General features: G+C 35.7%; 1 protein-coding gene across 2 annotated transcripts in view; it reads right to left on the bottom strand.

Annotated features, from left to right (window-relative positions):
- The window catches only part of l(2)34Fd (nucleolar protein 10 lethal (2) 34Fd), a 238,401-nt gene that overhangs the window by 153,825 nt on the left and 59,715 nt on the right, over nt 1-24,861 (bottom strand). For both annotated transcript variants that reach the window (XM_090401368.1, XM_090401370.1), the window contains exon 4: nt 15,015-15,130. In XM_090401368.1, coding sequence (XP_090257494.1) covers nt 15,015-15,130 — 116 coding nt within the window. The remainder of the gene's footprint in view (nt 1-15,014; nt 15,131-24,861) is intronic.

Here is a 24,861-nt window from a genome sequence, read left to right as displayed (position 1 = left end):
CAACAACTGTTACAGGTATAAAAACAATCTTTTCTAGTGTAGAAAAATGGATACATTTTTAATTGGATGTAAGTGGGGAATCTGACGACTGTGGAGCGTCAATGTCAACAAATTCAGCTTCACAGAATATCACTCCAAAAGTAAAATCAGGAAAGTATGCAGCAGAATATTTAGATTTCAGTTTTACAAAGACTGAAGTAAATGGTGAAGAAAGACCACTGTGTTAATTCTTCGAAAATTTTGGTGGCTGAAAGCATGAAACTGAATAAATTTATAAGACATTTGGAAACACTTCATAACAATTATGTTAACAAACCTCGAGAGGTCTTTGCTGCCAAACTGAAATGTTTTAAGCTTTACTAGCTTCTTACAAAGTTGCATATAAAATAGCTAGGTGCAAAACGTCTGACACTATCAGAGAAGACATAATTCTGCCAGCTGCGATCGATATTGTGGTAACTATGCTTGGAGAAAGCTTTACTAAACAACTACAGTGCATACCCTATTAAATGATACTGTTGCTCAGTGAATTGGTGATATATGTGAAGATATGCAGCAACAACTTTTGTCGAAGCTTTGTAACCAATTATTCTCAATTCAGCTTGACAAAGCAACAGATAGCAACAAAGATTGTCATTTAATTGCTTATGTTCAATTTTGCGATGATTATCAGCAGATGAAGAGTTATTGTTAGGTAAACCAATAGAAAGAAGAGCCACATCACCTGAATTGTTCAAAATATTGGACGATTTTATATGCAAGGCAAACATACATTAAAAAAATTCTGTTGGAATTTGCCCTGGTGCTCTAGTTCTACCTGGAAGGTTTAAAAGTTTACAAGCCCTTGTGAGGGGAAAATCCTCACAATGTATTTAGACACATTGCATGATTCATAGAAAAGCTGTTGCTGCAAAGGAAATGAGTCCTGGTCTAAATATTGTGTTAACAACAGTTATAACCATGGCATGGTGAATTATATAAAAATTAGACCCTTAAAATAAGGATTGTTTTCTCAACTTTGCAAAGACATGGCTGAAGCAGAACACTCAGCATTACTGTTTTACTGCGAGACAAGATGGTTATCACAGGGAAAATGTTTACAATGTGTTTACAAATTAAGAGACGAAATAGCAATCTTCTTGGAAGAGGAAAATCACAAAGAAGTTTAGAGACCACTTATTTGTGATGAAATTGAGCTACTGTGGGCACGATTCGAGAAACTTAATATATTAAACCTGCAACTCCAAGGAAAATATACACCCATATATTAGAGATGAGTGACGGAGTTAATGTTTTTTGTAAAAAACTAGTTATGGAACAAAAAGGTAAAGCAACAAAAATTAGAAATGTTTCCAAATGTGGATGAATTTATCAAAACCTACAAGGCAGAAGAGCAACACATCAAAGTTTTATTTGCAAACTATTGAAATCATTTAGCAATGTTGATGAAGAATTTTAGAAACTATTTGATAACCGACAACGACATAATTTCAATGTACGAGTGGGTTAGTCAACAAAGAACTTCAAAATTCGAGTCATCAGAATTGAAGGAGAACCAGCCTACCAACCCGGAACTCGGGGGGGGGGGGGGGGGGGGGAGAGACACGGGGGGGGGCAGAGCCCCCTGTGTATATATATATATTAATTAATATATAAATATTAATATTTATATATTAATATATAAGATACAAAGAACTTCAATTTTTTCTTACAACCTTTCAGCAAAATGGTTATTCAAAACAAACAGTGAATAAGCCACTATTTAATCCACCTCATTGTCATATTGACACAGTTTCTGTGTCAATGAATAGTTTCACTAAATGCGTTTGTTTCAATAAAGTAGTTTTTCAGTTTTTACTTTGATTTCCACTTTCTTTGCATCCCATAGGTTGAGAATCGCTGCCATAAACACTAAATTCCTTACCACGTTGAAATGGTGTAAGGACAACTTGTCAATGATGCTACCAAAAACAATGCTATGGAAGCATTTCACTCCATCTTCTTAGCTTTAATAATACTGTGTTCTCCAGACAAGATCATGCTAACTTACAACTTTACCTTTCCTAGTATAAACACATATATTACACACCACAATCTCTCCAGGTTGCAAAAAAAGCAGGTCAATATCAATTTTCAGTCTAGTTTCCAATCTGCTGAACCAATATCCCATTCTCTTTTGTTCCATTCACCAGTCATCTAAAACAGTGAAAATCATGTTGCATTCCCTAAGGAGCACAACACATGTTAATGAAAAACACAGGTTCATCCTTTCTTCTTAACCACTTGACCACACATGGAACTGATGAGCTGTAAGTTTTTCAAACCTTATGTATAAGCTTATATATATATATATATATATATATATATATATATATATATATATATTAATATTTATATATAAGATATTAACAAAGAACTTCAATTTTTTCTTACAACCTTTCAGCAAAATGGTTATTCGAAACAAACAGTTAATAAGCTACTATTTAATCCACCTCATCGCCATATTGAAGATAGAAATAGTGAAAAAGGCTACATATCCCTACAATACATCAGTTCCACTTTCCCAAAATTAGCCAACGTTCTTAAAAAATATAACATCCAGACTTCTTTTACTAATCTACTTAAACTCTGTTCCTTGCTCAGTAAGCACAAGCAAAAACATAACAACCTGAAATATCCCAGCATTTACTACATTTGGTGCAACTGCAACATGATTTATTTTGGATAGACGAAAAAATCCATTGAATTATGTCTAGAGGAACATAAAAGAGACCTCACATATGGCAGAACCAGAGCAAGTGCTCTGGTTATGCCATATGTGACATGCTCTGTCAAACTATGTCCTGAATTCTGCTGACACTAACGACAAAAACTACCATTCATCCAGACATATGGGACAAATTAGAAAATATATTTCGATGCTATGATGAACTGAAAAGAAGAATTGTAGAATCTAAATAAATCGTCCTCAATCCAGTACATTCAGGACAGACTGTCATTGTGCTTCTATCAAACTTTGCCATTCATGAGACCTTGCATGCATGCACATGCCCAACAATATCTATGAAGCGATAGACAGAACAACTTCAAACATTAATACGCTAATGCTTTACCTAATTTACCTTTACGCTAATGCTTTAATGTATAGGTGTTTTTCCTTTTGCAATGTTTGTTGGTAGTTCCATCATGTTATGCACCTGAAGAAGTCTTCTAAGAAGATGAAACTAGTTGTGCAGGTTACTTAATTAAAACAGTGTTTCAATTTTTTTATCTCTCAGCTTATAGTCATTTAATCATTATTACAATTATCAAATTCCTGATATGTATACTCAAGTGGATGTTATAATAGTACTAAACTGGTAATTAGCTTAAGGAATTAACAATGCATATAACGGATATTAATTAAAGCAAACTTTAACAAATACCTTCAATATTTCGCAACGTCATGTTGTCATCCTCAGGAACATTCAAATATGGTATGTGCACGCAGGCACTAAAAAAAGCAAATGAGGAAGAAAGCAAGAAACGAATATTGTTCCTAAAGTCCTAATGGTGTCCACTAGCAAGCTAATTGGGTTGTCTTGGCCATTGGGCTGAAGTTCTCAAAATGCAGGCTTCCCAAATTTGAGGCAGTTTCATGCACCCAAGTTTGGAACGTTTATTAGAGCTGCTGATGATTCCGTGAATAATCTTTCGTACTTGAACTTGCTGCAGTGCATTATTTTAGTTTTCTTCCAATGAATTCTATGGTGAGTATCTAAGGCATGGTCTGCCAACCCAGAGTGGCTATACTGGTGAAATCGGATGTAGTCTTTGTGTTCTGAAATCCTGATATTCGCTGTCCTGCCTGTTTGGCCAAAGGTAGGACAGTTTACAGATGCAAGGGACCTGATATACACCAGGTAGTTCTAGGGGACTGGTTGGTCTTTGGTAGAGCAGATAAGAGATGCCAGCTTTTTATACGGTCTATAACACGAAGTCAGGTCATACTTTTGAGGATATTGGTTATTTTCTCAGAGGTGCCCCGGATGTAGGGGATGGTGATAGATTTAGTGTAATCTTTATTGTGGAGGGGGGGGGGAAGGGGTTGTGGACCATATAAAAAGGCGGCATCCCTTATCTGCTCTACCAAAGACCAACCACTCCCCCTAGACCTACCTGGTGTATACCAGGTCCCTTGCAGCTGTCAACAGTCCTACTTTGGCCAAGCAGCTGTAAACTGTCCAACTTTGGCCAAACAGGCAGGACAGCGAATATCAGGATTTCAGAACACAAAGACTACATCTGATTTCACCAATACAGGCACTCTGGGTTGGCAGACCATGCCTTAGATACTCGCCATAGAATTTGTTGGAAGAAAATTAAAATAATACACCGCAGCAAGTTCAAATACAAAGATTATTCATGGAATCATCATCAGCTCTAAAAAACGTTCCAAACCTCAACAAATTTGGGAAGCCTACATTATGAGAACTTCAGCCCAACAGCAAAGACAACGCAATTAGCCTGCTCGGGGACGCTAGGACTTGAGGAACGATATTAGTTTCTTGCTTTCTTCCTCATTTGCTTTTGTTAGTGCCTGCGTGCACATACCATATTTGTATGTTCCTGAAGATGGCAACGTGACATTGCTGAAATATTGAAGGCATTCATTAAAGTTTGCTTTAATTAATATTCGTTATGTGCTTTGTTAATTCCTTAAGCTAATTACCAGTTATGTATGAGCAACGTATAAGCCTTGATACAAGAATTATGGTCATCCACGGAGATGAAAGTCCCACCAATACGGCAAAATGAGGTTGAAGATATCGAGACAACTAAATCATCTGACCTTCCTAAAACGCTGCCGGGATAACAAGGTAATCCCGAATTGTGTTAAATTGAAGCACCGTTTTACTTTGCAGAAAGCTCTCCGTATTTATAACTGCACTAGTTTCGCCTTATTAAGAGAACAAATCACTGCAATGCGCGTTCTCCTTGCTGAAGAAAACAAAACCTTATGGGCGCTAGAAGAAGAGCTTTCAGATACTCTCGGCCATGATTTTTGTATGATTCTTTATGACATCTCATGCGCTTCGGCAACAAAAGAATTCAAACAAATATGAGAACTGGATAAAGAATTCTACTGCCTTACCACAGCCACCACTCAACATGCTTCTCAACCTCTCTTCCGCAGTTTTAAAGCCTGAAGCACTCACCGTACTGTCACATGGCCACAATTTTGCCCTAGCTCCTAAACGAATACCTGCCAAGAAAATCATGATCCAAATAGAATGTGGGATTCGCAACCTTCTTAACCATATCGCCAACCTCAGACTGGATGTAGCCAGTGTTCTCACCAAAGCAAAACCTCCAAAAACCAACTTATCCAAAGACGAATATGCAGCTCTACTAGAAATGAAGAAAAACAAAAAAATAGTAATCACCAAAGCAGATAAGGGAAACGCTACTGTGGTTCTCAACAAAGAGGACTACACAGGTAAGCTTAATGCTTTAGTATTAAACTGTACCACCTACCTCCCTAAGTTCTCAGATTAGAACTCTCCACAGACTCCTTTAGAAGGTCACTTCTTGGTCCGTGGAAGTCACTAACAAACTAAAACCTTATAACTCTAGACCCCCCCAATTATATTGTCTTCCAAAAATACATAAACAAAATGCGCCATTACGTCCCATAGTGGATGGCATTGATTTACCTACATACAAATTAGCCAAACATTTAGCCGAAGCGCTCGCACACTATACTGGCAACACACCATCACACATAAAAAACTCAGCCCACTTCAAGGCCAGTATAGAAAACATCTCACTCCAACACACTGACATAATCGTCAGTTTTGACATCACCTCCCTATTCACTAATGTCCCACTCAAGGAACCCTAGACTTGATTCAACTAAGTTTCCTCCCGATATCTCAGCCCTATCAGTTCACAATGAACTCAGGCTATTTCGTTTGGAAAGGAAAATTCTACAAACAGATAGAGGTGACATCCATGGGTTCACCACTTTCCCCACCCTTGGCCAACTTCTTTATGGAGACCTTTGAGAGAAAGCCTTAAACTCTGCCCCACAAAAATCCACTATTTGGCTTTGGCACGTGGATGATGTGTTCACTATTTAGCCACATGGCTCAGATACACTCCACTCCTTCCTAACACACTTAAACAGCCCACACACCCGAGAGTCCAGTTCACCTAAGAAAAAGAGGAAAACAACACCCTCCTCTTCCTAATCACACTCTAATCACTCGCCAGCCTGATGGATCTTTGGTTTTCTCTGTTTATAGAAAACCCACCCATACAGGCAGATACATTCACCAGCAATCCCCTCTCACCTCTCACAATAATATGGGGTTATAAAAACACTATTCAACAGGGCAAAATTAATCTGCTCAGATCACGATGCCCTAACCACTGAACTAAACCACATTCTCAACACTTTCTTAGTCAATGGTTACAACCCTCAAAAAATCAAAAAAATTACTAAAACCAGTAAACCACAACCCCCCCTCCACAATAAAGATTACACTAAATCTATCACCATCCCCTATATCCAGGGCACCTCTGAGAAAATAACCAATATCCTCAAAAGATATGACCTGACTTCGTGTTATAGACCGTATAAAAAGCTGGCATCTCTTATCTGCTCTACCAAAGACCAACCAGTCCCCTAGAACTACCTGGTGTATACCAGGTCCCTTGCAGCTGTAAACTGTCCTACTTTGGCCAAACAGGCAGGACAGCGAATATCAGGATTTCAGAACACAAAGACTACATCCAATTTCACCAGTACAGTCATCTGGGTTGGCAGACCATGCCTTAGATACTCGCCACAGAATTCGTTGGAAGAAAACTAAAATAATACACTGCAGCAAGTTCAAGTACGAAAGATTATTCATGGAATTATCAGCTCTAAAAAACGTTCCAAACCTCAACAAATTTGGGAAGCCTACATTATGAGAACTCCAGCCCAACAGCAAAGACAACGCAATTAGCCTGCTAGGGGGCACTAGGACTTGAGGAACAATATTAGTTTCTTGCTTTCTTCCTCATTCGCTTTTGTTAGTGCCTGCGTGCACATACCATATTTGTATGTACCTGAAGATGGCAACGTGACATTGCCGAAATATTGAAGGCATTCATTAAAGTTTCTTTAATTAATATTCGTTATGTGCTTTGTTAATTCCTTAAACTAATTACTAGTTATGTATGACCAACATATAAGCCTTGCTACAAGAATTATAATAGTAATACATGAAGAACTTACATCATTAATAACTTCCTATCAATACTTTTCTTCCAAATCAATCTATCAAGACTCTAACATTATCACGTTATACTTTTGTCTTCTAAGGCACTTTTTACTGTTTCAATCCACCTACATCTTGGTCTTCCTCTGGATCTTTCTCCTGCCAACCTGGCAGAAAAAACACTTGTTTTGCTAATCTCTTCTCTCCCATCCTTTAAGTGACCATACCACCTGAGATTAGCTCTGCTAGCACATTCCTGGATGCTAACAATGTCAAGTTCTTTCCTAATATACTTGTTTTTAATATAATATTGCCACTGATTCCATCTGTTCACACCCCCTAATCTTTCTCAGGACTCTCATATCAGTGGTTTCTAGTCTTTGATCAAGTGTTTTTTCTAACTCAACTCTCAGATCTATAACTTAAAATTGGTTTGAACACTGTCTTGCATACAGCTAATTTACTATTACGACTAACTTCTATTTTATTCCATATAAATTTATTCAGTTGATTTACTACCATAATGGCTTTGTTGATTCTATTGTCTATTTCCATATTTAATTTACCATCTTCACTAAAAATTTTACCTAAGTACCTGCAATGTTTTACTTGTTCTATAGGTTCTCCATTCATGATGCAGTTGATATTTTAGATGCTTCTACCTATTTTCATTGTCTGTTATTGCTGATTTTCATTCCAAATTTATTACAACAGTTATCCAATTTAGTCAGGGAATCTTGCAGACTTGTACCAGATTTATTTAGAAGTAAAACATCATCTGCATAAAGTAAAGAGATGACATTAACATCTCCAATTTTGATATCAGGTTTAATACCACTTTGCTTCATAATGTGATCCATATAAATAATGAATAACAGAGGTGATAATGTACATCCTTGTCTGACACCAGATTTAACATTAAACCATCTTCCTGTACTTCCTTCAATTCTAACTGCTAACTTATAACTCAAATAAAGACTAGGTATTGCTTGACATAATGCCCCATTGATACCACATAACTAGCATTTTGAATAGCTTTTCTCTTGGCACCTTGTCATATGTGTTTTGAAGGACAGATCTTTGTTAAACTCTTTCATTTTTTCTTGAATAATGTTTGTGTATTTTAGTCTACAGTTCACATCTGAAAGCTGCTCAACTTTTATTTACTTATTCTCACAATTTGTAAATGTCAACTATTTGTCGTAAAGTGAAAATCCAATCTAGACAGCCTCTATTTGGCCTGTATTCAGCTTGTTCTTCACCAAGCTTCCCTTCCACAATCCTTCTCAATTGCTTCTCAAGTATACTTGTATAAATCTTACCAGGAACAATCATTAGGGAAATACCTCTGTAATTCTCACATTCAGTTTTATTTCCCTTTTTATATATGGGCACTATGAGAACTCTACTTAAATCATTTGGAATTCATCCCTCTGTCCAGGACTTCTGAACTATGCAGTGAAGCCAATGCAAGTCTTTAATACCTCCACACTTGAGCATTTCTGGTCGAATATCATCTACTCCTGCTGCCTTTCCACATATCAGGCTTTTGATGGCTTTTTCTACTTCAAGTATGGATATGTATTCCTGAATGCATGCCTGTTGAATGCTTTTTACCACTGTACTGTCACTACTTCTTTCATTTCCATACATCAAGGATATCTTTTTTCTCGTTTTCATGCCACCTCTATTATCTCTAATTCTTTTCACAGCACTATTTCCTCCATTTTCTAAGTTTTTTCAACAGCCCCCAGAATATTTTGTCACCTTCATGATATTTATTTTCTATGTTCTTGCTAAAGTTTTCCCACGACTTTTGTTTAGCTAGTTTTATACAGTGCTTAGCTTTCTTACATTTGTCTCTGTATTCTCTAAGAGCACAAGTTGACTTATTTGCTAGGAACTTTTGATATGTTTTCTTTTTTCCTTCAATGCCACTTCCAGTGTTTATCATGGAGTTCTGATATTTCTATTCTTGAATCAGTCAATGTTTTCTTCAGGATTTGCCACTTAATCTCCAAGGCTGGGTTCCTGTTCTTACACTCTTTCATTTTTTCTTGAATAATGTTTGTGTATTTTAGTTTAGTTGAGCAGCGTTCATATCTGAAAGCTGATCGACTTTTATTTACTTTATTTACTTTTTTTATTTACTTTATAAAGTCTCATACTGCTTACAAGTTTTTCTTTTCGATATAAAATTCAATTTTATCCTGCTCAAGACTAAATTGTGATGACTTCTAATTTTAAATCCTCTGTACACTCTAGTATTATCCTGAGAAAACATCACTATCAACAATAACATAGTCAATGAGACTTTTCTTATTCCTTGCATCTTCTCTCCATGTGAATTTATGCACATTTTTATGTTGGTGCATCGTGTTAGTAATAACCAGTCCATGTACTGAGCAGAAATCCAACAAGTATTTGCCATTATTATTAGCTTTGCTCTTTTCTCCAAATTTTCCCAAAATATTTTTGTATATCTGACAATCATTTCCTACTCTGCTATTTAGATCCCTAACAAGGACCAACTTGCTTTCTCTAAAGCCTCAAAAATTACTCCACTTCTACCTTAGTAGAATCTTCTGTGGGACCACAGGCACAAATAAGTTTCATTGTCCAGTTCCCCATTCTGTTATGTGCCCACATCACTCTACTTTATATTGCCTGCTTAGAAAGATCTCACCAGTTTTTTTTTTTTTTCGTTTGTTTGTTTCACTCAATATCGACCTGTACTTATCCAATTTCTCAGCCAGCTGCATTTCTTTGCCATTCAGGCTTCTTATGTTGATAGTACCAATCTTGAACTCTGGTGATGTTGGTTTGGGGGGCATCAGGATTTGTTCCAGTAGTTGAATTTTCGATATTTGCCCTGATTCCATGGTGAAAGCAACGGGGCCCTTGTTTAACTAGGCAATGCCCCTGGTGGCATGAAATTCTGTCATGTTGTACCATGATTTTATTTGTGGTTTAAGCCAGTAAGAATACAATTTGGTCAGCTAGATCCCAAATTGCCAGCCCATCCTCATTCGTTCAATATCCGGGTAGATACTTAACAGGGTGCACCACAAGAAGGTGAGGATTGGACATTAGGTCAGAAGCCCTGTTTGGTTTTCTGCATTCCTTTAAAGGCTACGTGGAGGTCTCCTCTCAGTTATACAGGTTTGACCCTTAAGCACCCTAGTCTTTCAATCTTTTCAAAAACTATATCTCTCAGCTGAGTAAATCAGTTATGTTGTATTATACATATATATACAGGGTGTTCGGGATAAATTTGACAGTTTCGTAAGGAAAAAGAAAATCTTCTTTGTATCTATTAAATTTAATGAATTGACAAAAAAACATTACAGGCAGAGTTAATTACAATACTATCAACAAGATTTACTCAAAATAACCACCATTAGCATCGATCACAGCTTCAATTCTGCTTCGGAACCTCGAACAAGCTGATGCTACAGTCTCCCTGGGAAGGGCCGCAAAAACTGTTTTAATTTTATCCATTAACTGGGCTTTTGTATTACTGGAAGTGCGATTGGTGTCTTTTTCAACTGCGCCCCATACAAAATAATCCATGGGGTTAAGGTCTGGGGAGTTTGGAGGCCAAACATTTGGACTGGTGAAGTCGTAGAAATTTTCAGACAACCATTTTTGACTTTTCCCAGAGGTGTGGCAAGGGGCCGAATCCTGCTGCCATACATACGGCCTACCATTGGCTACCCTTGTTATCCAGGGCTTGACTACAGTTAGCAACTCCACGAACAAAGCCCGAATTCCAATGCCAGGGTTCTTCAACACCTGTTCCTGCAGATTTGCGAGGAATTCTGCTGTACGAACGCAATCAGATCGTCTGCTAGGGATCTTTCTTCTTGCTACATCCTCGTAGTCACCATTGCAAGTCTCTAGTTCATGCCTGATTGTTTTTACTGTATTCAGGGAGCATTGGGCAGCAGTCGTAATATCCTTATTTTGATGGCGGGCACGAATCATCATGATACAAGTTATTCTCTTCCATGATTCAGGTGGGTTCCAGCTATCCATCCTTTCTGACATCTTGTATATGAATGAAGAAGGGTCCAAACTTTTAAATGAAGAGAAGTGTGTGTTAATACATGTAACTTACGGAAAAATATAATTAATTATAAATATGTCAAATTTATCCCGAACACCCTGTATATATAGATAGATAGATAGATAGATATATAAATTTATAGATAGATATAAGAAATTTTTACTGATTTTTGATACTTCTATGGAGATGTGCTTGTAAAGGTGGAAAACAAAATTCTTGGCAGTCCAATGAAGTTGTTCATTGCACAAATTCAATGAATTTGTCCAATCCTAGTTGATTAATTATTTAATTTAGAAATAATGAATTAGGATTTCAAAGAATCTACAGGGGATTTAGTGTTAGCAGTAGGGCACTATGCAATTTTGGTTTCTGTGGGAGAGCAGTTGTACATAAGCCATCAACAACAAGAAGCAACAATATGTTACAGGATACACTTCCATAATTAACACTGTGACTAGTTCATACAGATTTGTAGTTGATAATATGGAATGATGAATCATGCTGAACCATTTTCTAATTAAATGGGCAAGGAGCATGTGTGGATGGGGAATGTCATATGTCAGAGTATATCATCCTCTGACATATGACAGAGGATGATATGCTGTCATATGTCAGAGGAATCATATTGAATCATGTTAGACTAAGTGTAATAATCTGGAGATGGCTTTCTTGATAAGGATTTCAGCCACTGGTTTTAATTTCTAGAAAGATGAACACTGAAAGATATGCTTTACCTCTGGATAAAGCATGTTATGCAATAAATACAATATTAATGATGGAAAAACTCACGTAAAAAGATTATTTAATAGTATAATTTTCACCTGTGTGTCACAGGCATCTTCGGTACAAATTAAACAATAACTGTCAATTCCAAAAAGTGCCACCTAAGTATAAGCAAATCTTGGTTAAAAGCATTTTAAAATTAACAGGGTGTTAACTTTCAGCTAACTTTTGTTATTAATTTCCTGTTATTTTTAACAATTTCCTGTTATTTTGGAATTGACAGTTATTGTTTAATTTGTACTGAAGATGCCTGTGACACACAAGTGAAAATTATACTACTAAATAATCTTTTTACGTAAGTTTTTCCGTCATTAATATTGTATTTATATGTTTGCTCACAGTATTCCTTTATTAAGAACATGTCCATTAAATCGAGGGTAAACCCTCGATTGAATGGACAAAATTTCAGTCCATATATCACGTGAAAATTAACACCCTGTTAATTTTAAAATGCTTTTAACCAAGATTTGCTTATACTTATACTTAAATTAACAGGTTATTTTTTATTATTAATTTCCTGTTATTTTTAACAAATTTTGGTGATTGGTGTGATCATGTCTTAATCATTTGCCAAACGTGTTTTATGAGCTGTGACTCATTTATGTCGGCTGAATCACTACAGTAATTGGTTCTTTAATTGCATTGTAATTGATTCTTTTGTTGCATGGCATGACTTTCTGTGGCAGTTTTATTACACACAATTTCGTAATTAGGGAGTTAATTATAAAAAAACAGCAGAATTCAAAAGTTAAAAAAAAACTTGATAGTTTTTCAAAGAAAGTTTACCTAAACCAAGCATCTCAACATTGAACATTAACTTATCTAAAAGTGTGAAAATTGTATTAAAAATTGTGTTTAAAACAATTTCTTTTGTTATTACAGTGCTAATATTGATAAAATTGCAGTATAATGTTAGAGATATTTTTATTTAAAAAAATCGCGATTTAACAGACACCCCCTTAGCCCCTATTAGTCCTTTAAATTGAGGGTTTACTGTACTGTCATTTGCAGTATTAAATCTAAACATATTAAGAATTTAATACAACAAATGATAATAGTCTTGCACAGAATCCCAATTTCAACCAGCAGAACATTCTTGAAATACACAGTAACATAGGATACAGACCAAACTACTGACTCCAATTATGGTGTTTGGACTGGTGAGCATGGAAATGTTAAAGAAAAGGATGCCTAATTATGAATCTCCTCTTTTTGACCTTCTTTGGTTTAAGATTTTTTTTTTTTTTGCCTCTTTATGTAACATTCATCTGCTGCTTCCCCAATTCTGAAATCATTCTGGCCTCTTTAAATTCTTATCATTGAAGCTTAAGCTTTCTCTATAAAGCAAGGGAATAAAACACATGCAAAAAGTATGATGACCTCTGTTGGGTTTGTTGTGCAAGGCATACTTTAATAACTATGGTAAAAGAAGAAAATGTTTTATACTGAACTAAACTAGTAATCAGATATGTTTAAATAAACTTAATATAGGTAAGAAAAACAATAATCAACCTTAAAGTTGGATTGTAAAAGTGAGTATTGAGTTTAACCTTTTTCAGCTGTAACAGATTAAAAAAATGTTGAAATTAATTCATTCCATTCAACAAAATGGGATAATAGTGGAAAATAGCTACCTCTTGCAAAGCTTGCCATAAATAAGTGTCAAGAATAAATTATATATTTAGTTTAATCCTTTATCCAAGTGTAAACAAACAAAGTTTGCACGTGAAGTATCTACAGGAGTAGGGCAACTCATGGTAAAGGTGGATAAAGCTCCACATTACCTGCCTTAGTATCCCATAATGCAAAGCACATCTCCTTGGGGACATATATAATGCTATGCATTATGGAAAGGGTCACTACCCAGACTGGTTTCAACCTTTATTGAGGTCTCTTCACTGGGAGCCAGACCCAGAGGTTATATCAAGGTCGAAGCAATGCAGAAGTCATATCTACCTATACGAGTTGCCAAAAAAGGTGTCACACCTTATTATTAAATTACTCTGGATTAGAGAAGAATGTTGGAAGGTTTTCCCACTTGGTTAGACTATAAATTATATATTTAGTTTAATCCTTTATCCAAGTGTAAGCAAACAAAGTTTGCACCTGAAATATCTTCAGGACTGGGGCAACTCGTGGTAAAGGTGGATAAGCTCCACATCACTTGCCTTAAGGTCAAAACTGGTCTGGGTAGTAGTGAGCCTTCCCATAATGCATAGCATTATACATGTCCACAAGGAGATGTGTTTTGCATTGTGGGATACTAAGGCAAGTGATGTGGAGATTTATCCACCTTTACCATGAGTTGCCCCAGTCCTGAAGATACTTCAGGTGCAAACTTTGTTTGCTTACACTTGGATAAAGGATTAAACTAAATATATAATTTATAGTCTAACCAAGTGAAAAAACTTCCAAGTGTAAAGAATGTCTTTCATTAGTTTGTGTCTCAGATGAAACTGATTACTAGAAAAGGAATAATACTGAATATTCAAGTTATTCAAAATGTTTGTTATTTGAAACTATTAGAAAGGAAAAAAACATGAAACTGAGTTTCTAACTTTTAGTTTTTACAATTAATTCTTTGGCAATACAGAGTTTAACAATGAAAAGATATCAATATATCAACAGCTATATCACTATCGTGCAAAACTGATGATCACAACAAAAATGTAATAATACTTTGGTTATTATAATGCAAATGGCTCTCACTACAACAAACTTGAAGAAACTACATATATAGTTTGTTATATGGATAGTTTGCTATAGCAAAATTTCTTTAAAACAGCACTGTGTTTACAGGAATTTGGTTAGGACTCTTTTTGGTAGTTTTGCTATAGTGAGAGTTGACTGTAGCAGTAATAGTAATAATATAAAACAAGTAGGATTCAAATATAAGAATAACCGGTGAATACCTTGGAATAATCATCTGAGAGCACATCGAATGTAACAACTTCTGAATCAAAACATCTTTCAAATTTCATTGAAAGTTGGTTAACATCAAAACATCGCAGCCGTGGCTTGTATATTCCTGATTAAATAGTTAAACAGAAAGATGTTACTGGGTGAATAAAAATTAATAAAATAATGGAATAAAACTTAGAGCTTATCATAATTTTCAGAAAAATAACTTAAAAACATAACTAGCAAATCTATGAAAAAAAAATTAACTGCAACATATTTCAAGAAAAATAATATCAAACAAAAACAATTTACTGTTTGCTTTGCATGTGTGTGTGTGTGTGTGTGTGTGTGTTGTGTTTTCACATATGCATGTCGCTTTTTTTTTTTTCCTTATGTGGCAACCACCCACAAAAGCATATTTTATTATTATTATTATTTTTTTATTTTGCAAATCTATAGTACCTTAGTATCATGGGTTGTCAAGGAAATTTTTCTATTTTATTAATTTTATATATATACTAGGGGGCTCCACCACCTGGCACCCCCCCCCTTCCCCCCTGTGTTCCGGACTGGTAGGCCAGTTCTCCTTGAATTCTGATGACTCGAATTTCGAAGACTCGACACTCAGGGTAGCCCCTGAGTGCTAGTCTTCAAAAGGGGGCATTCTGACGGCTACCTCCCCCCGAGTTCCGGACTGGTAGGCCAGTTCTCCTTGATTCGAATTTTGAAAACTCGAAACACATTATTATGTGACACCTCCCTCCTTGGAGATGTCACATAATAATAATTTTAAACCTGTACTCTTGAAAAGAGAAATGTTGGAAGTTTTCACAGTGTAATTTTGAAAGCATCACTCATACAGGAGAAAATATGTCAAGAGAAAAAAAAAAATATTACACTCCCAACAATATTCAGAAATAAATGTCAACAGAACAAATATTTAATCTGCAAATCAAATCCCCAGATCCTCTTTGGCCTTAATGAGGATCAGGATTTTTTGTTAAAACTGCAATGATTCACAAAATTAAGTTGATATTTTTGTTACTCCTTTACGAGGATTCAGTTTCTTATCTACGTGAAAGATACTTCATAAAGATAAAGAAAAAAACCTCTCTGGCAATAAAGGCAATAACACAATACTGTTTATCCTCAATTCAACTGTTTAAATCCTTACTTTGAGGTGAAAATGAATTATACTATTCCTACAAACAAGGGCAAGTTTCAAAGACCCACCAAAAGAAAATCTCTGAAATGCTAATGTAGGATATGGCTGTCAGTTTCTAGACATGTATAGTCCTGTTATATAGCTATTATTCTGCTTAACCCTCCTTCAAAGCAATGGAAAACTTCAGGTTCATTGTGAGTTTTGTCAGACAAACCCAATGCTCAGGAAACTTCAGGGTTATGCAGTAGGCAAGGCAACATGACAATATTAAGTGACAAAAAGAATTAGTTGACAACACTGAACTGAGGTTTCCATGGTGTGTGAATTGCCTATCCTTACTTTAAAAAAATTAATAAAAACGATAATACATTGAAGGGGAAAAAAAAGCTGTTTAATAAATAGTTTTGCACACATACACCTTCAAGATTAAATTACAAAATTAGGAGGGGAAAAAAATTATAAAGCTTGTACTAAACAGTGAGACAACTAGATGTTTAGCATAGCAATGAGATGTCAGACTGTTTTGGGGGGTTTAGTGGTACAAAGACAACAAACGTCACACCGAGTCAATACAGTGGTCTGGGTAATACATATATAGGTAACAAATAAATAAATAAACAGAATCTCAAATACAGGAAAATTAGTATTTAATGCAGTGCATAAATAAGTGTATACAAACAAACGTATAAAAGGTAGTGTAAAAAAAGAGTACATAAAACTGAGTATAAAAACAACTCCATATTTGATTAATAATCAAATGTATATACAATATGTACATTCTATAAATAAAACTTACTATATAAAACATACTATATATAATTGTGAATACTGATGTTCTGTAAAAATGTAAACACAAAATGAATTATTGACAAAACATAAAATTTGATTGTAAAATCTGAGTATAAATATATAAGACTCAAACAAATTATTAAGATGACTGAGCTCATGGACATAATGACAGTTGATTAGGATATACCTTATGGATAAAACTGATAGTAACCACAGAACTCACACATAACATGTCATCACTTTTCAATAGGAAAAAATGTGTAAGATGACCATTATTAAAAATAACACGTAAGTCCACAGTAATAACTTTAATTAATAAATAAGGTAGATATTTCGTACTAAAAATAATAGTACATCTCCATTGTTAGAAACAGATAGGAATAGAATACAAGCAACGAATATTCGGTGGATCACCTATTAAAATACAATGTTGTTGTGAGCTAGGAAATGAAAGAAATTAATAAATAATTAATATTTAAGATAATCAGTTTTTTAATGATTACATAAAATAAAAGTCGCCCAGATCTCCGAGAGAGAGAGAGGCAATCATTTTGATTTAAATTCAGTTGGTGTAAAAAAGCTTCAAAACTTTCTTTAAAGAGGCGTTATTGGATTGGGATTTTTTGGAACTCCTATCTTATCACAATCTAACATGTGTTTCCAAACAAAAAAGGAATATAAGTACATGTGATTGCCTCTGAGTATTAAATTAATGCTATATAAATATATCAAGCAATATTTTTTACTATGAAAAAACAAAAAATGTGCATTTTGTACCACTCACAAATGAGTTAAATTCAATAATGGAAGTGTAAACCTTTAGCAGAGTTTTATAAAGTAATATGTATTAAATTAGCACAAATTCAAGATGGGGGGGGGGGGGGGTCCAAAGGTCACGGAGCAGTAACGTGAGGGAGAGGCTTGCCTCAAGCAATAGCGGTACGTTAGCACATGTGCGATATAGCAGAGAAGGCTGGACATCGCGGAATGTGAGAAACGCCGAGAAAAAAAAGTGGAAATTAAGGGTCATGCACCCCTCAGAAGAGGCTTTTTGTTCTTGGATCTCCTGGTGTGTTCGTCTAGCAGTGCCATGAGCAGGTGAAGGGTGGCAGTGCCTCCATTCCGGAGGATTTCGATAAAGGCAGCAGCGGAACTCGGCAGCCATATCTCTGCAGAAGGAATAAGCCCGGCAGTCCATAGAAAACCAGATTGGAGCACGTGGACGCTTCGTTTATGGAAAGGCAGATTCCGGTAGATCGTTGACGCGATACAGAACAAAAGGGCAGACTACATTTGTATTTTACTGATTGTGAATGAGATTTGTGCCACATTGTAAAACACAGAAGAAAGAACATTAATGATATTAATTAGGACTGTGCTGCTATGATTTAGAGAGGGTTACCTTAAATCTTACTGTCCCTTATTATGATAGAGTTGCTTAATATGTTATAGGAGGTTACGAATATGCCTAGAGTGAGGAATTGCTATTTAATGAAGGGATTGTAAAAGATATAAATGCTATCTTGTGTGGTTTGATTGAACTACACAAAGTTAGAGAGTTATTGTGATAATCATGCATGATTAAGGTATTTTAGAGTATAAATAAGAATCTTACTTTAGAGAATTACAGCATAATCAGTTTTAAGTATACTTATATTATTGTATTGCTTTAACTCTATACTGACTATCAGGAACTCCCTTAAGATGGGAATTAAGCTTATTGTATTGTATGTAGATATTTATGATATCTAATAAACCTTGCTTTTGTATCTAACTAAGACTATCTGTAAATTTTGGAATCTGATGCACCTCTTATAAAAGTAATACGAGACTAGAGAAAAGTAGAGTTTGGCCACGTCTGCAAAGTTGCTAGGTATCACTTAAGTACTGTCTTGAGATCACCTCTTGATTGATAATATTGTTTAATCTAATCGCTAAGTGGCACAGCGAAATATAAATTTTCTTGGCGTTTTACGAGAGGTTGATATCAGACACTCTGATACTCTGGTGTTACCTCGATCCCAAGGCAATTCCATTGTCCCCCAGAGGTACCACGCGATACCCATATGAGAGTTTAACGGGGATCTGACCCAAAGACTAAAGGATAGTTATATGAGTAGAAAGTATGACACAACAGTGTTCATATTTGAACCTGCATCTATGAAGTAGAATAGCTTTATCCCACTGGATATTATGGGTAGTGGTAATACACCGACTTTTTTAATACTTTTTTACACCGACCAAATTTAAATCGAAATGATTGCCTCTCTCTCTCTCTCTCGAAGATCTGGGAGACTTTTATTTTATGTAATCATTAAAAAAACTAATTATCTTAAATATTAATTATTTATTAATTTCTTTCATTTCCTAGCTCGCGACAACATTGTATTTTAATAAGTGATACACCGAATATTCGTTACTTGTATTCTATTCCTGTTTGTAACACTGAAGATGTACTATTATTTTTAGTACGAAATATCTACCTTATTTATTAATTAAAGTTATTACTGTGGACTTACGTGTTGTTTTTAATAATTATACTATGCTACAGGTCCCTCTAAAAATAAGATGACCATTACCTATGTGGAGAAGTTACAAACAAGTGTAACTTCTCCTTTGAAGTCCCTACATAGGCTAGACTGCCATAATTTGATTTCAGGCACCAGATTTTTTGGAATTCCAGCTTCTTACTACCTGTAGAGAGCTTCATAAGTCTGAATAGGCAATGCACCTGTTTGTTCAAAGCAGAATAACTTTTCAGTTGCATCTAGTAACATTACAACTTTAGGTAAGTTAATGCAAGTTAGTGCTGAAATGCATGCATTTCATGCATACAGTTCAGCAATAAAGTTGTAGAATTCCAGTAGAACCTCAGTAAATATCATACTGTTTTGGAAAACAGGTGTAGACACCAGACATGACTACAGATGTGATGTGTAACTTCTGTCATAACCTAATTCACAGCTATGTAGATTTTTGGTATACGTCAAAGACCAGCATAGTTATGACAGAAGCTACACAATGAGCACCAATGAGTCATATGTCTGATCTTGATGCTATATTCAACATCTAGCTACTTCAATGTATGACAGCTGTTATTTTAGAAATTTCTCTGTTAATACAAAGATTTTTTTTTTCTTTTCTAATTATGTAATTTAATCTTGAAGATGTACAAAATAAGACACATGAAACTAATCCTTAATGTTTATTTCAGAATTTATTCGTGATTTTTTACCACTTAAGAAAGAAGGACATTACATTTTAAGGAACAATATAAAGTTCTGATTACACCATTCATCACACCGACTACTACTAGACAATTTAAGTTCAACTAGTCAAACAAAGAATAAGATTGGCAAAGCCTTGCAGCGATGAAATGTTATCATTATTAATTGCAAGAAACGACAGTTAAATTTGTATAATCTAAAATATTTTATAATTTTATTATGTCAAGAGTGTACAAATTTAACTGTCAAGAAAAGACAGTTAAATTTGTATAATCTAAAATATTTTATAATTTTATTATGTCAAGTGTGTGATTATAGTATACAAAAAAAAGTTACTTTTTTTTTTTTTCTTTTTTGCATGGTCGAGTAGCATATTGCAATTCATCATCATGAGTTCCCTGATATATACTCTCAATATATTCTATACGTATAGAATATATTGAGAGTACATATCAGGGAACTGATGATGTACCCAGTAACAATAAGTACTCTGGGAAAAAGCCAAGTAATTTGGTGTCATTCCAAGGAATCTTGTAATTAGTATTAGTAAACCCATGTCTGCTAGATCCGATTTGTTCAGTTTCTTGAAGGAAATCTTGTTAAAAAGTTTCTTGAAGGAATCGTGTTAAAAAGGCATATAGAAACAGATTGTCCTGTTTGTTCAAAGCAGAATAACTTGCAGTTGCATGGTACTAAAGAGACTCCAGGTAGCAGTAGAGATGAAATTTTATCTTTTGGAGGTGGCATCAGTGAGCTAGTAAAATTTCATGTAACAGGATGGCAATATATGTCTTCTCTTCTCATAAAGGTCATCATGTTGGAGGCTTAATGGATTTTTTACAACACTCAAAAAGAATTAAAATAGAATTTAATACTTCCTATATTTCGTCCTAGTCACTAGGACATCTACGGGGATTACAAAAACAATTAATGTAACATATGCACAAATAACAAACAATACTAAGCCCAACCACGTGGGTGACACTAAAGTCCTATCTAGGTAGAGCGCCCTCTAAGGGCAGTAGTAGGTGGCCTGGAATGTAAGGTGGGAACTCTGGTGATGAGTGTTTCCCAAATCTTCGGAAGCTTAATGCAACCATATTTATTGAGATTTGGTTGGTTTTTGAGAGCTGCTGCTGCTTCTAAGAAAAGTCTCTCTTTCTTGAATTTGCTGTGGTGGAGCATGGTGGTTTTCTTCCATGATACTCTGTGGGTAGTGTCCAAAACATGGTCAGCCAAGCCTGAATGGCCATAGTTGTGTTTGAAGATGTAAGACTTGTGTTCCTCTAGACGGATGGATGCTGATCTGCCTGTCTGTCCAAAGTATGCCAGCTTACAGGAACAGGGTACTTTGTAAATTCCAGGCAGAGAGAGAGGAGGGAGCTGATCTTTCGTAGAACGGATAAGGGTAGCCAGTTTGCGGTGGGGCTTATATGCTGTGTGTAGATTGTACTGTTTTAGTATCTTGGCTATTTTTTCAGATGTGCCACGGATGTAAGGTATGGTGATGGCATTTTTAAAATCTTGTTGACGAGAAGGAAGGGGAATGGGGGAGGAGTTGATTTTTTTTTGATACTGTGATCGCTGTAGCCATTGGAAAGGAAAGTGCTGTGTATGTGGTTAAGCTCATTAGTGAGGGCGGTTCCACTGGAACAAAGATTGTGGGCTCTCTTGGTAAGAGTTTTAATAATGCCATATTGTTGAGAGGGGTGGTGGTGGGAGAGTTTGTGAATGTATCTGCCTGTGTGTGTGGGTTTTCTGTATACGGTGAAGGTAAGTGTATCATTAGGCAGGCGTGTGACTAAGGTGTCTAGGAAGGGTAAACAATTGTTCTTTTCCTTTTCCATAGTGAACTGGATTCTTGGATGTAGACTATTGAGATGACTGAGGAAGGAGTCTAACGTGTCTGGACAATGAGGCCAAATAGAGAACACATCATCTACATATCTTAGCCAGATAGAAGGTTTGAGTGGGGCTGAGTCTATGGCTCGTTTTTCGAAATCTTCCATATAGAAATTGGCAAGGGGGGGGGTGAGAGGGGGAAACCCATGGCAGTTCCCTCTATCTGCTTGTAGATTTTGTTGTTCCAAGAGAAATATCCAGAGTGAATGGCAAAGGAAAAGAGATCTAAGATGTCAGAGGGAAAAACGTTTTCTAAGAGAGATAAGGTGTCAATTAAGGGAATATTGGTAAACAAAGAGGAGATATCAAAGCTTACCAATATGTCTGTCTTCTTCAAGGTTAAATTTTCTGTGAGGGCTTTAAAGTGGGTCGAGTTTTTTATATAGGAAGGGGACCTTCCGGTGAGGGGGATCAGAGAGTTGGCCAGCTGTTTAGATAGTCTATAGCAAGGTGCATTGGTAGCATCTACTATAGGCCTGAGTGGGGAATTGGGTTTGTGGATTTTTGGTAAACCGTATATTCGGGGGGGGGGGGGGGGGACGGGAGCGGAAAGGTTTAAGTTTTTTCGTGACATCAGGGGGCCAGGAAGATACTTTTTTGAGTAAAATTTTAAGTTTCTTAACTTGTGTTTTTGTGGGGTCATGTTCTAGCGGGATGTAGGTAGCGCGATCGCGGAGGATAATGTTCATTTTACACTTATATTCACTGGTATTAAGAACGACTGTGGCATTACCCTTATCCGCTCTGGTGATGACGATACTTTTTTCTTTACATAGTTTCAGGAGAGCCGTGCGTTGGGCATATGATAAATTACTTTTTGGCGGAGAAGAATGCGCGAGGATATTGGCTACGTCAAGTCTGATGTTGTTAGCTATCTCCGACGGTAAGCGACAGATTCCACGTTCGATGTTCACCATTACGTCAAGCACCGGCACTTCCTTCGGAGCGTTATTTGTGCATATGTTACATTAATTGTTTTTGTAATCCCCATAGATGTCCTAGTGACTAGGACGAAATATAGGAAGTATTAAATTCTATTTTAATTCTTTTTGAGTGTTGTAAAAAATCCATTAAGCCTCCAACATGATGTCCTCACAGCACTTAAGCCTCTACACACACATCTTCTCATAAAGGCTGGAGAAAAATGGTTGGTAATCTTCTCTACTGTGGTCTGCACAGTAAGCCTAGTGGTGTGTGTGCTTCGCAACCATATGCCTGGGGAAGGAGTGTCCTAGGTTCGATTCCCGTCAGTGATGTGAGGAGCTAAAGGATCTTCCTCAGCCATAGCCAAGTTAGCTGGTCTTCGGCGTGGACAGTAGGGTCCCCCCCCCCCCCCGAGTTTATCGTGGGGTTTTTCATCCCGCAAAGCAGGCAAACCGGCCTTGAGAACTCAACACTACAGGACATAGGATACACCGGGGCGAAGGGCTGACCACCTTATCCTGTGAACGGTTTGAGGTCAGATGATTAACAAACCCTAGACACCGCAAGGTAAAAGAGGGTAAAAGGAAGATGAGATGAGATGAGATCTTCTATACTGTTTCAGGATTGTAACCGCTGGTTTTTTACCTGTCTCACAACTGCATATAAGAAAGATTCCATTTACCTTTATTGTCATTTAATTTTTTGATTTTCAATTGGACTATATTGACAATGATCCATGAATCAAAATATCTTTAATTAATCTATCTTAATTAAATATTTTTCAACTGCATCTACATGAAACTTACGCAGAATGAATAATACACAGTTATATGTTTTAAGAAAATTTAGAGAAAACAGCAAGGCTAATAATAACATAAGTACCTGCTGGATTTCTGTCCAAGACATGTACAAGTTATTACTAACACCATGTTCCAACAGAAAAATGGGCATGCACAAATTCACATGAAGAGAAGAAATAAAAGTCTCATTGACTAGGTTATTGTTGGCAGTGATATTTTGATGCTGTTCAAGACACAAAAGTATACTTAACTCTCCCTTTTACGTAGTATTCAAATTCATGTGAATGATTTCAGTGTTGCACAGTCAAAAATTTTAATTTTGCACAGTGCAATTTTGGCTAACGCTTAACACAGTTTAAGAATAACAAAAATAAATAAATAAATGAAATAAAATAAATAAAAATATGTGTGTGTTGTATTAAAAAGCTATACAGGTACCTATACCCATTGTTATGAGTTTTATACCCACTGGTAACATATACAGCTATTGAGTATGTCATGCCAGTTGTTTGATTTTATGGCACAATGAGGTATCAGTGCTCCTGACACATGTGCAATATTTAGATGTAATAATTAAGTTGTAAAATTATATTTTACACAATGTGGATTTAAATGATCTATTATTATAAGCATATAACTGATCGACTAGCTAGCATAAGTACTATTGTATTATTTATTAAAGTGAACTGTTTGAAAATAATATAAGGAGACAATTATTCAAACATACAGCACAGTACTGTATATATCTTTAATTATAAATTGTTTAAATAAAAGTATTTGTTTAATTATAGCGCATTTTATTATCCTTAAATTTTTGTTGTGCTAAATGTATTTCAAAAGATGCATAAATATTTAATTGAGTGTTAAGGAACCTATCCCCACATTTTCTACATAGATCTTGATTTACATAAGTTTCACTTACATGGTTTTTCATTTACACTTTTGCAGAACCAATGTACTGCATAAATCGAGGGTTAGGTGTATACAGAGGATTCGAAAAAGAAATGATCACCATTTAGTTTTGAGTAGGATAAGTTAGAATATCATACTG

This window comes from Typopeltis vanoorti, chromosome 12 (genome assembly GCF_054136105.1).
Source record: "Typopeltis vanoorti isolate ZY-2024b chromosome 12, IOZ_Tvanoo_1.0, whole genome shotgun sequence".
In the NCBI taxonomy this organism is placed as follows: domain Eukaryota; kingdom Metazoa; phylum Arthropoda; class Arachnida; order Uropygi; family Thelyphonidae; genus Typopeltis; species Typopeltis vanoorti.
This window is presented reverse-complemented; position numbering and strand designations above follow the sequence as displayed.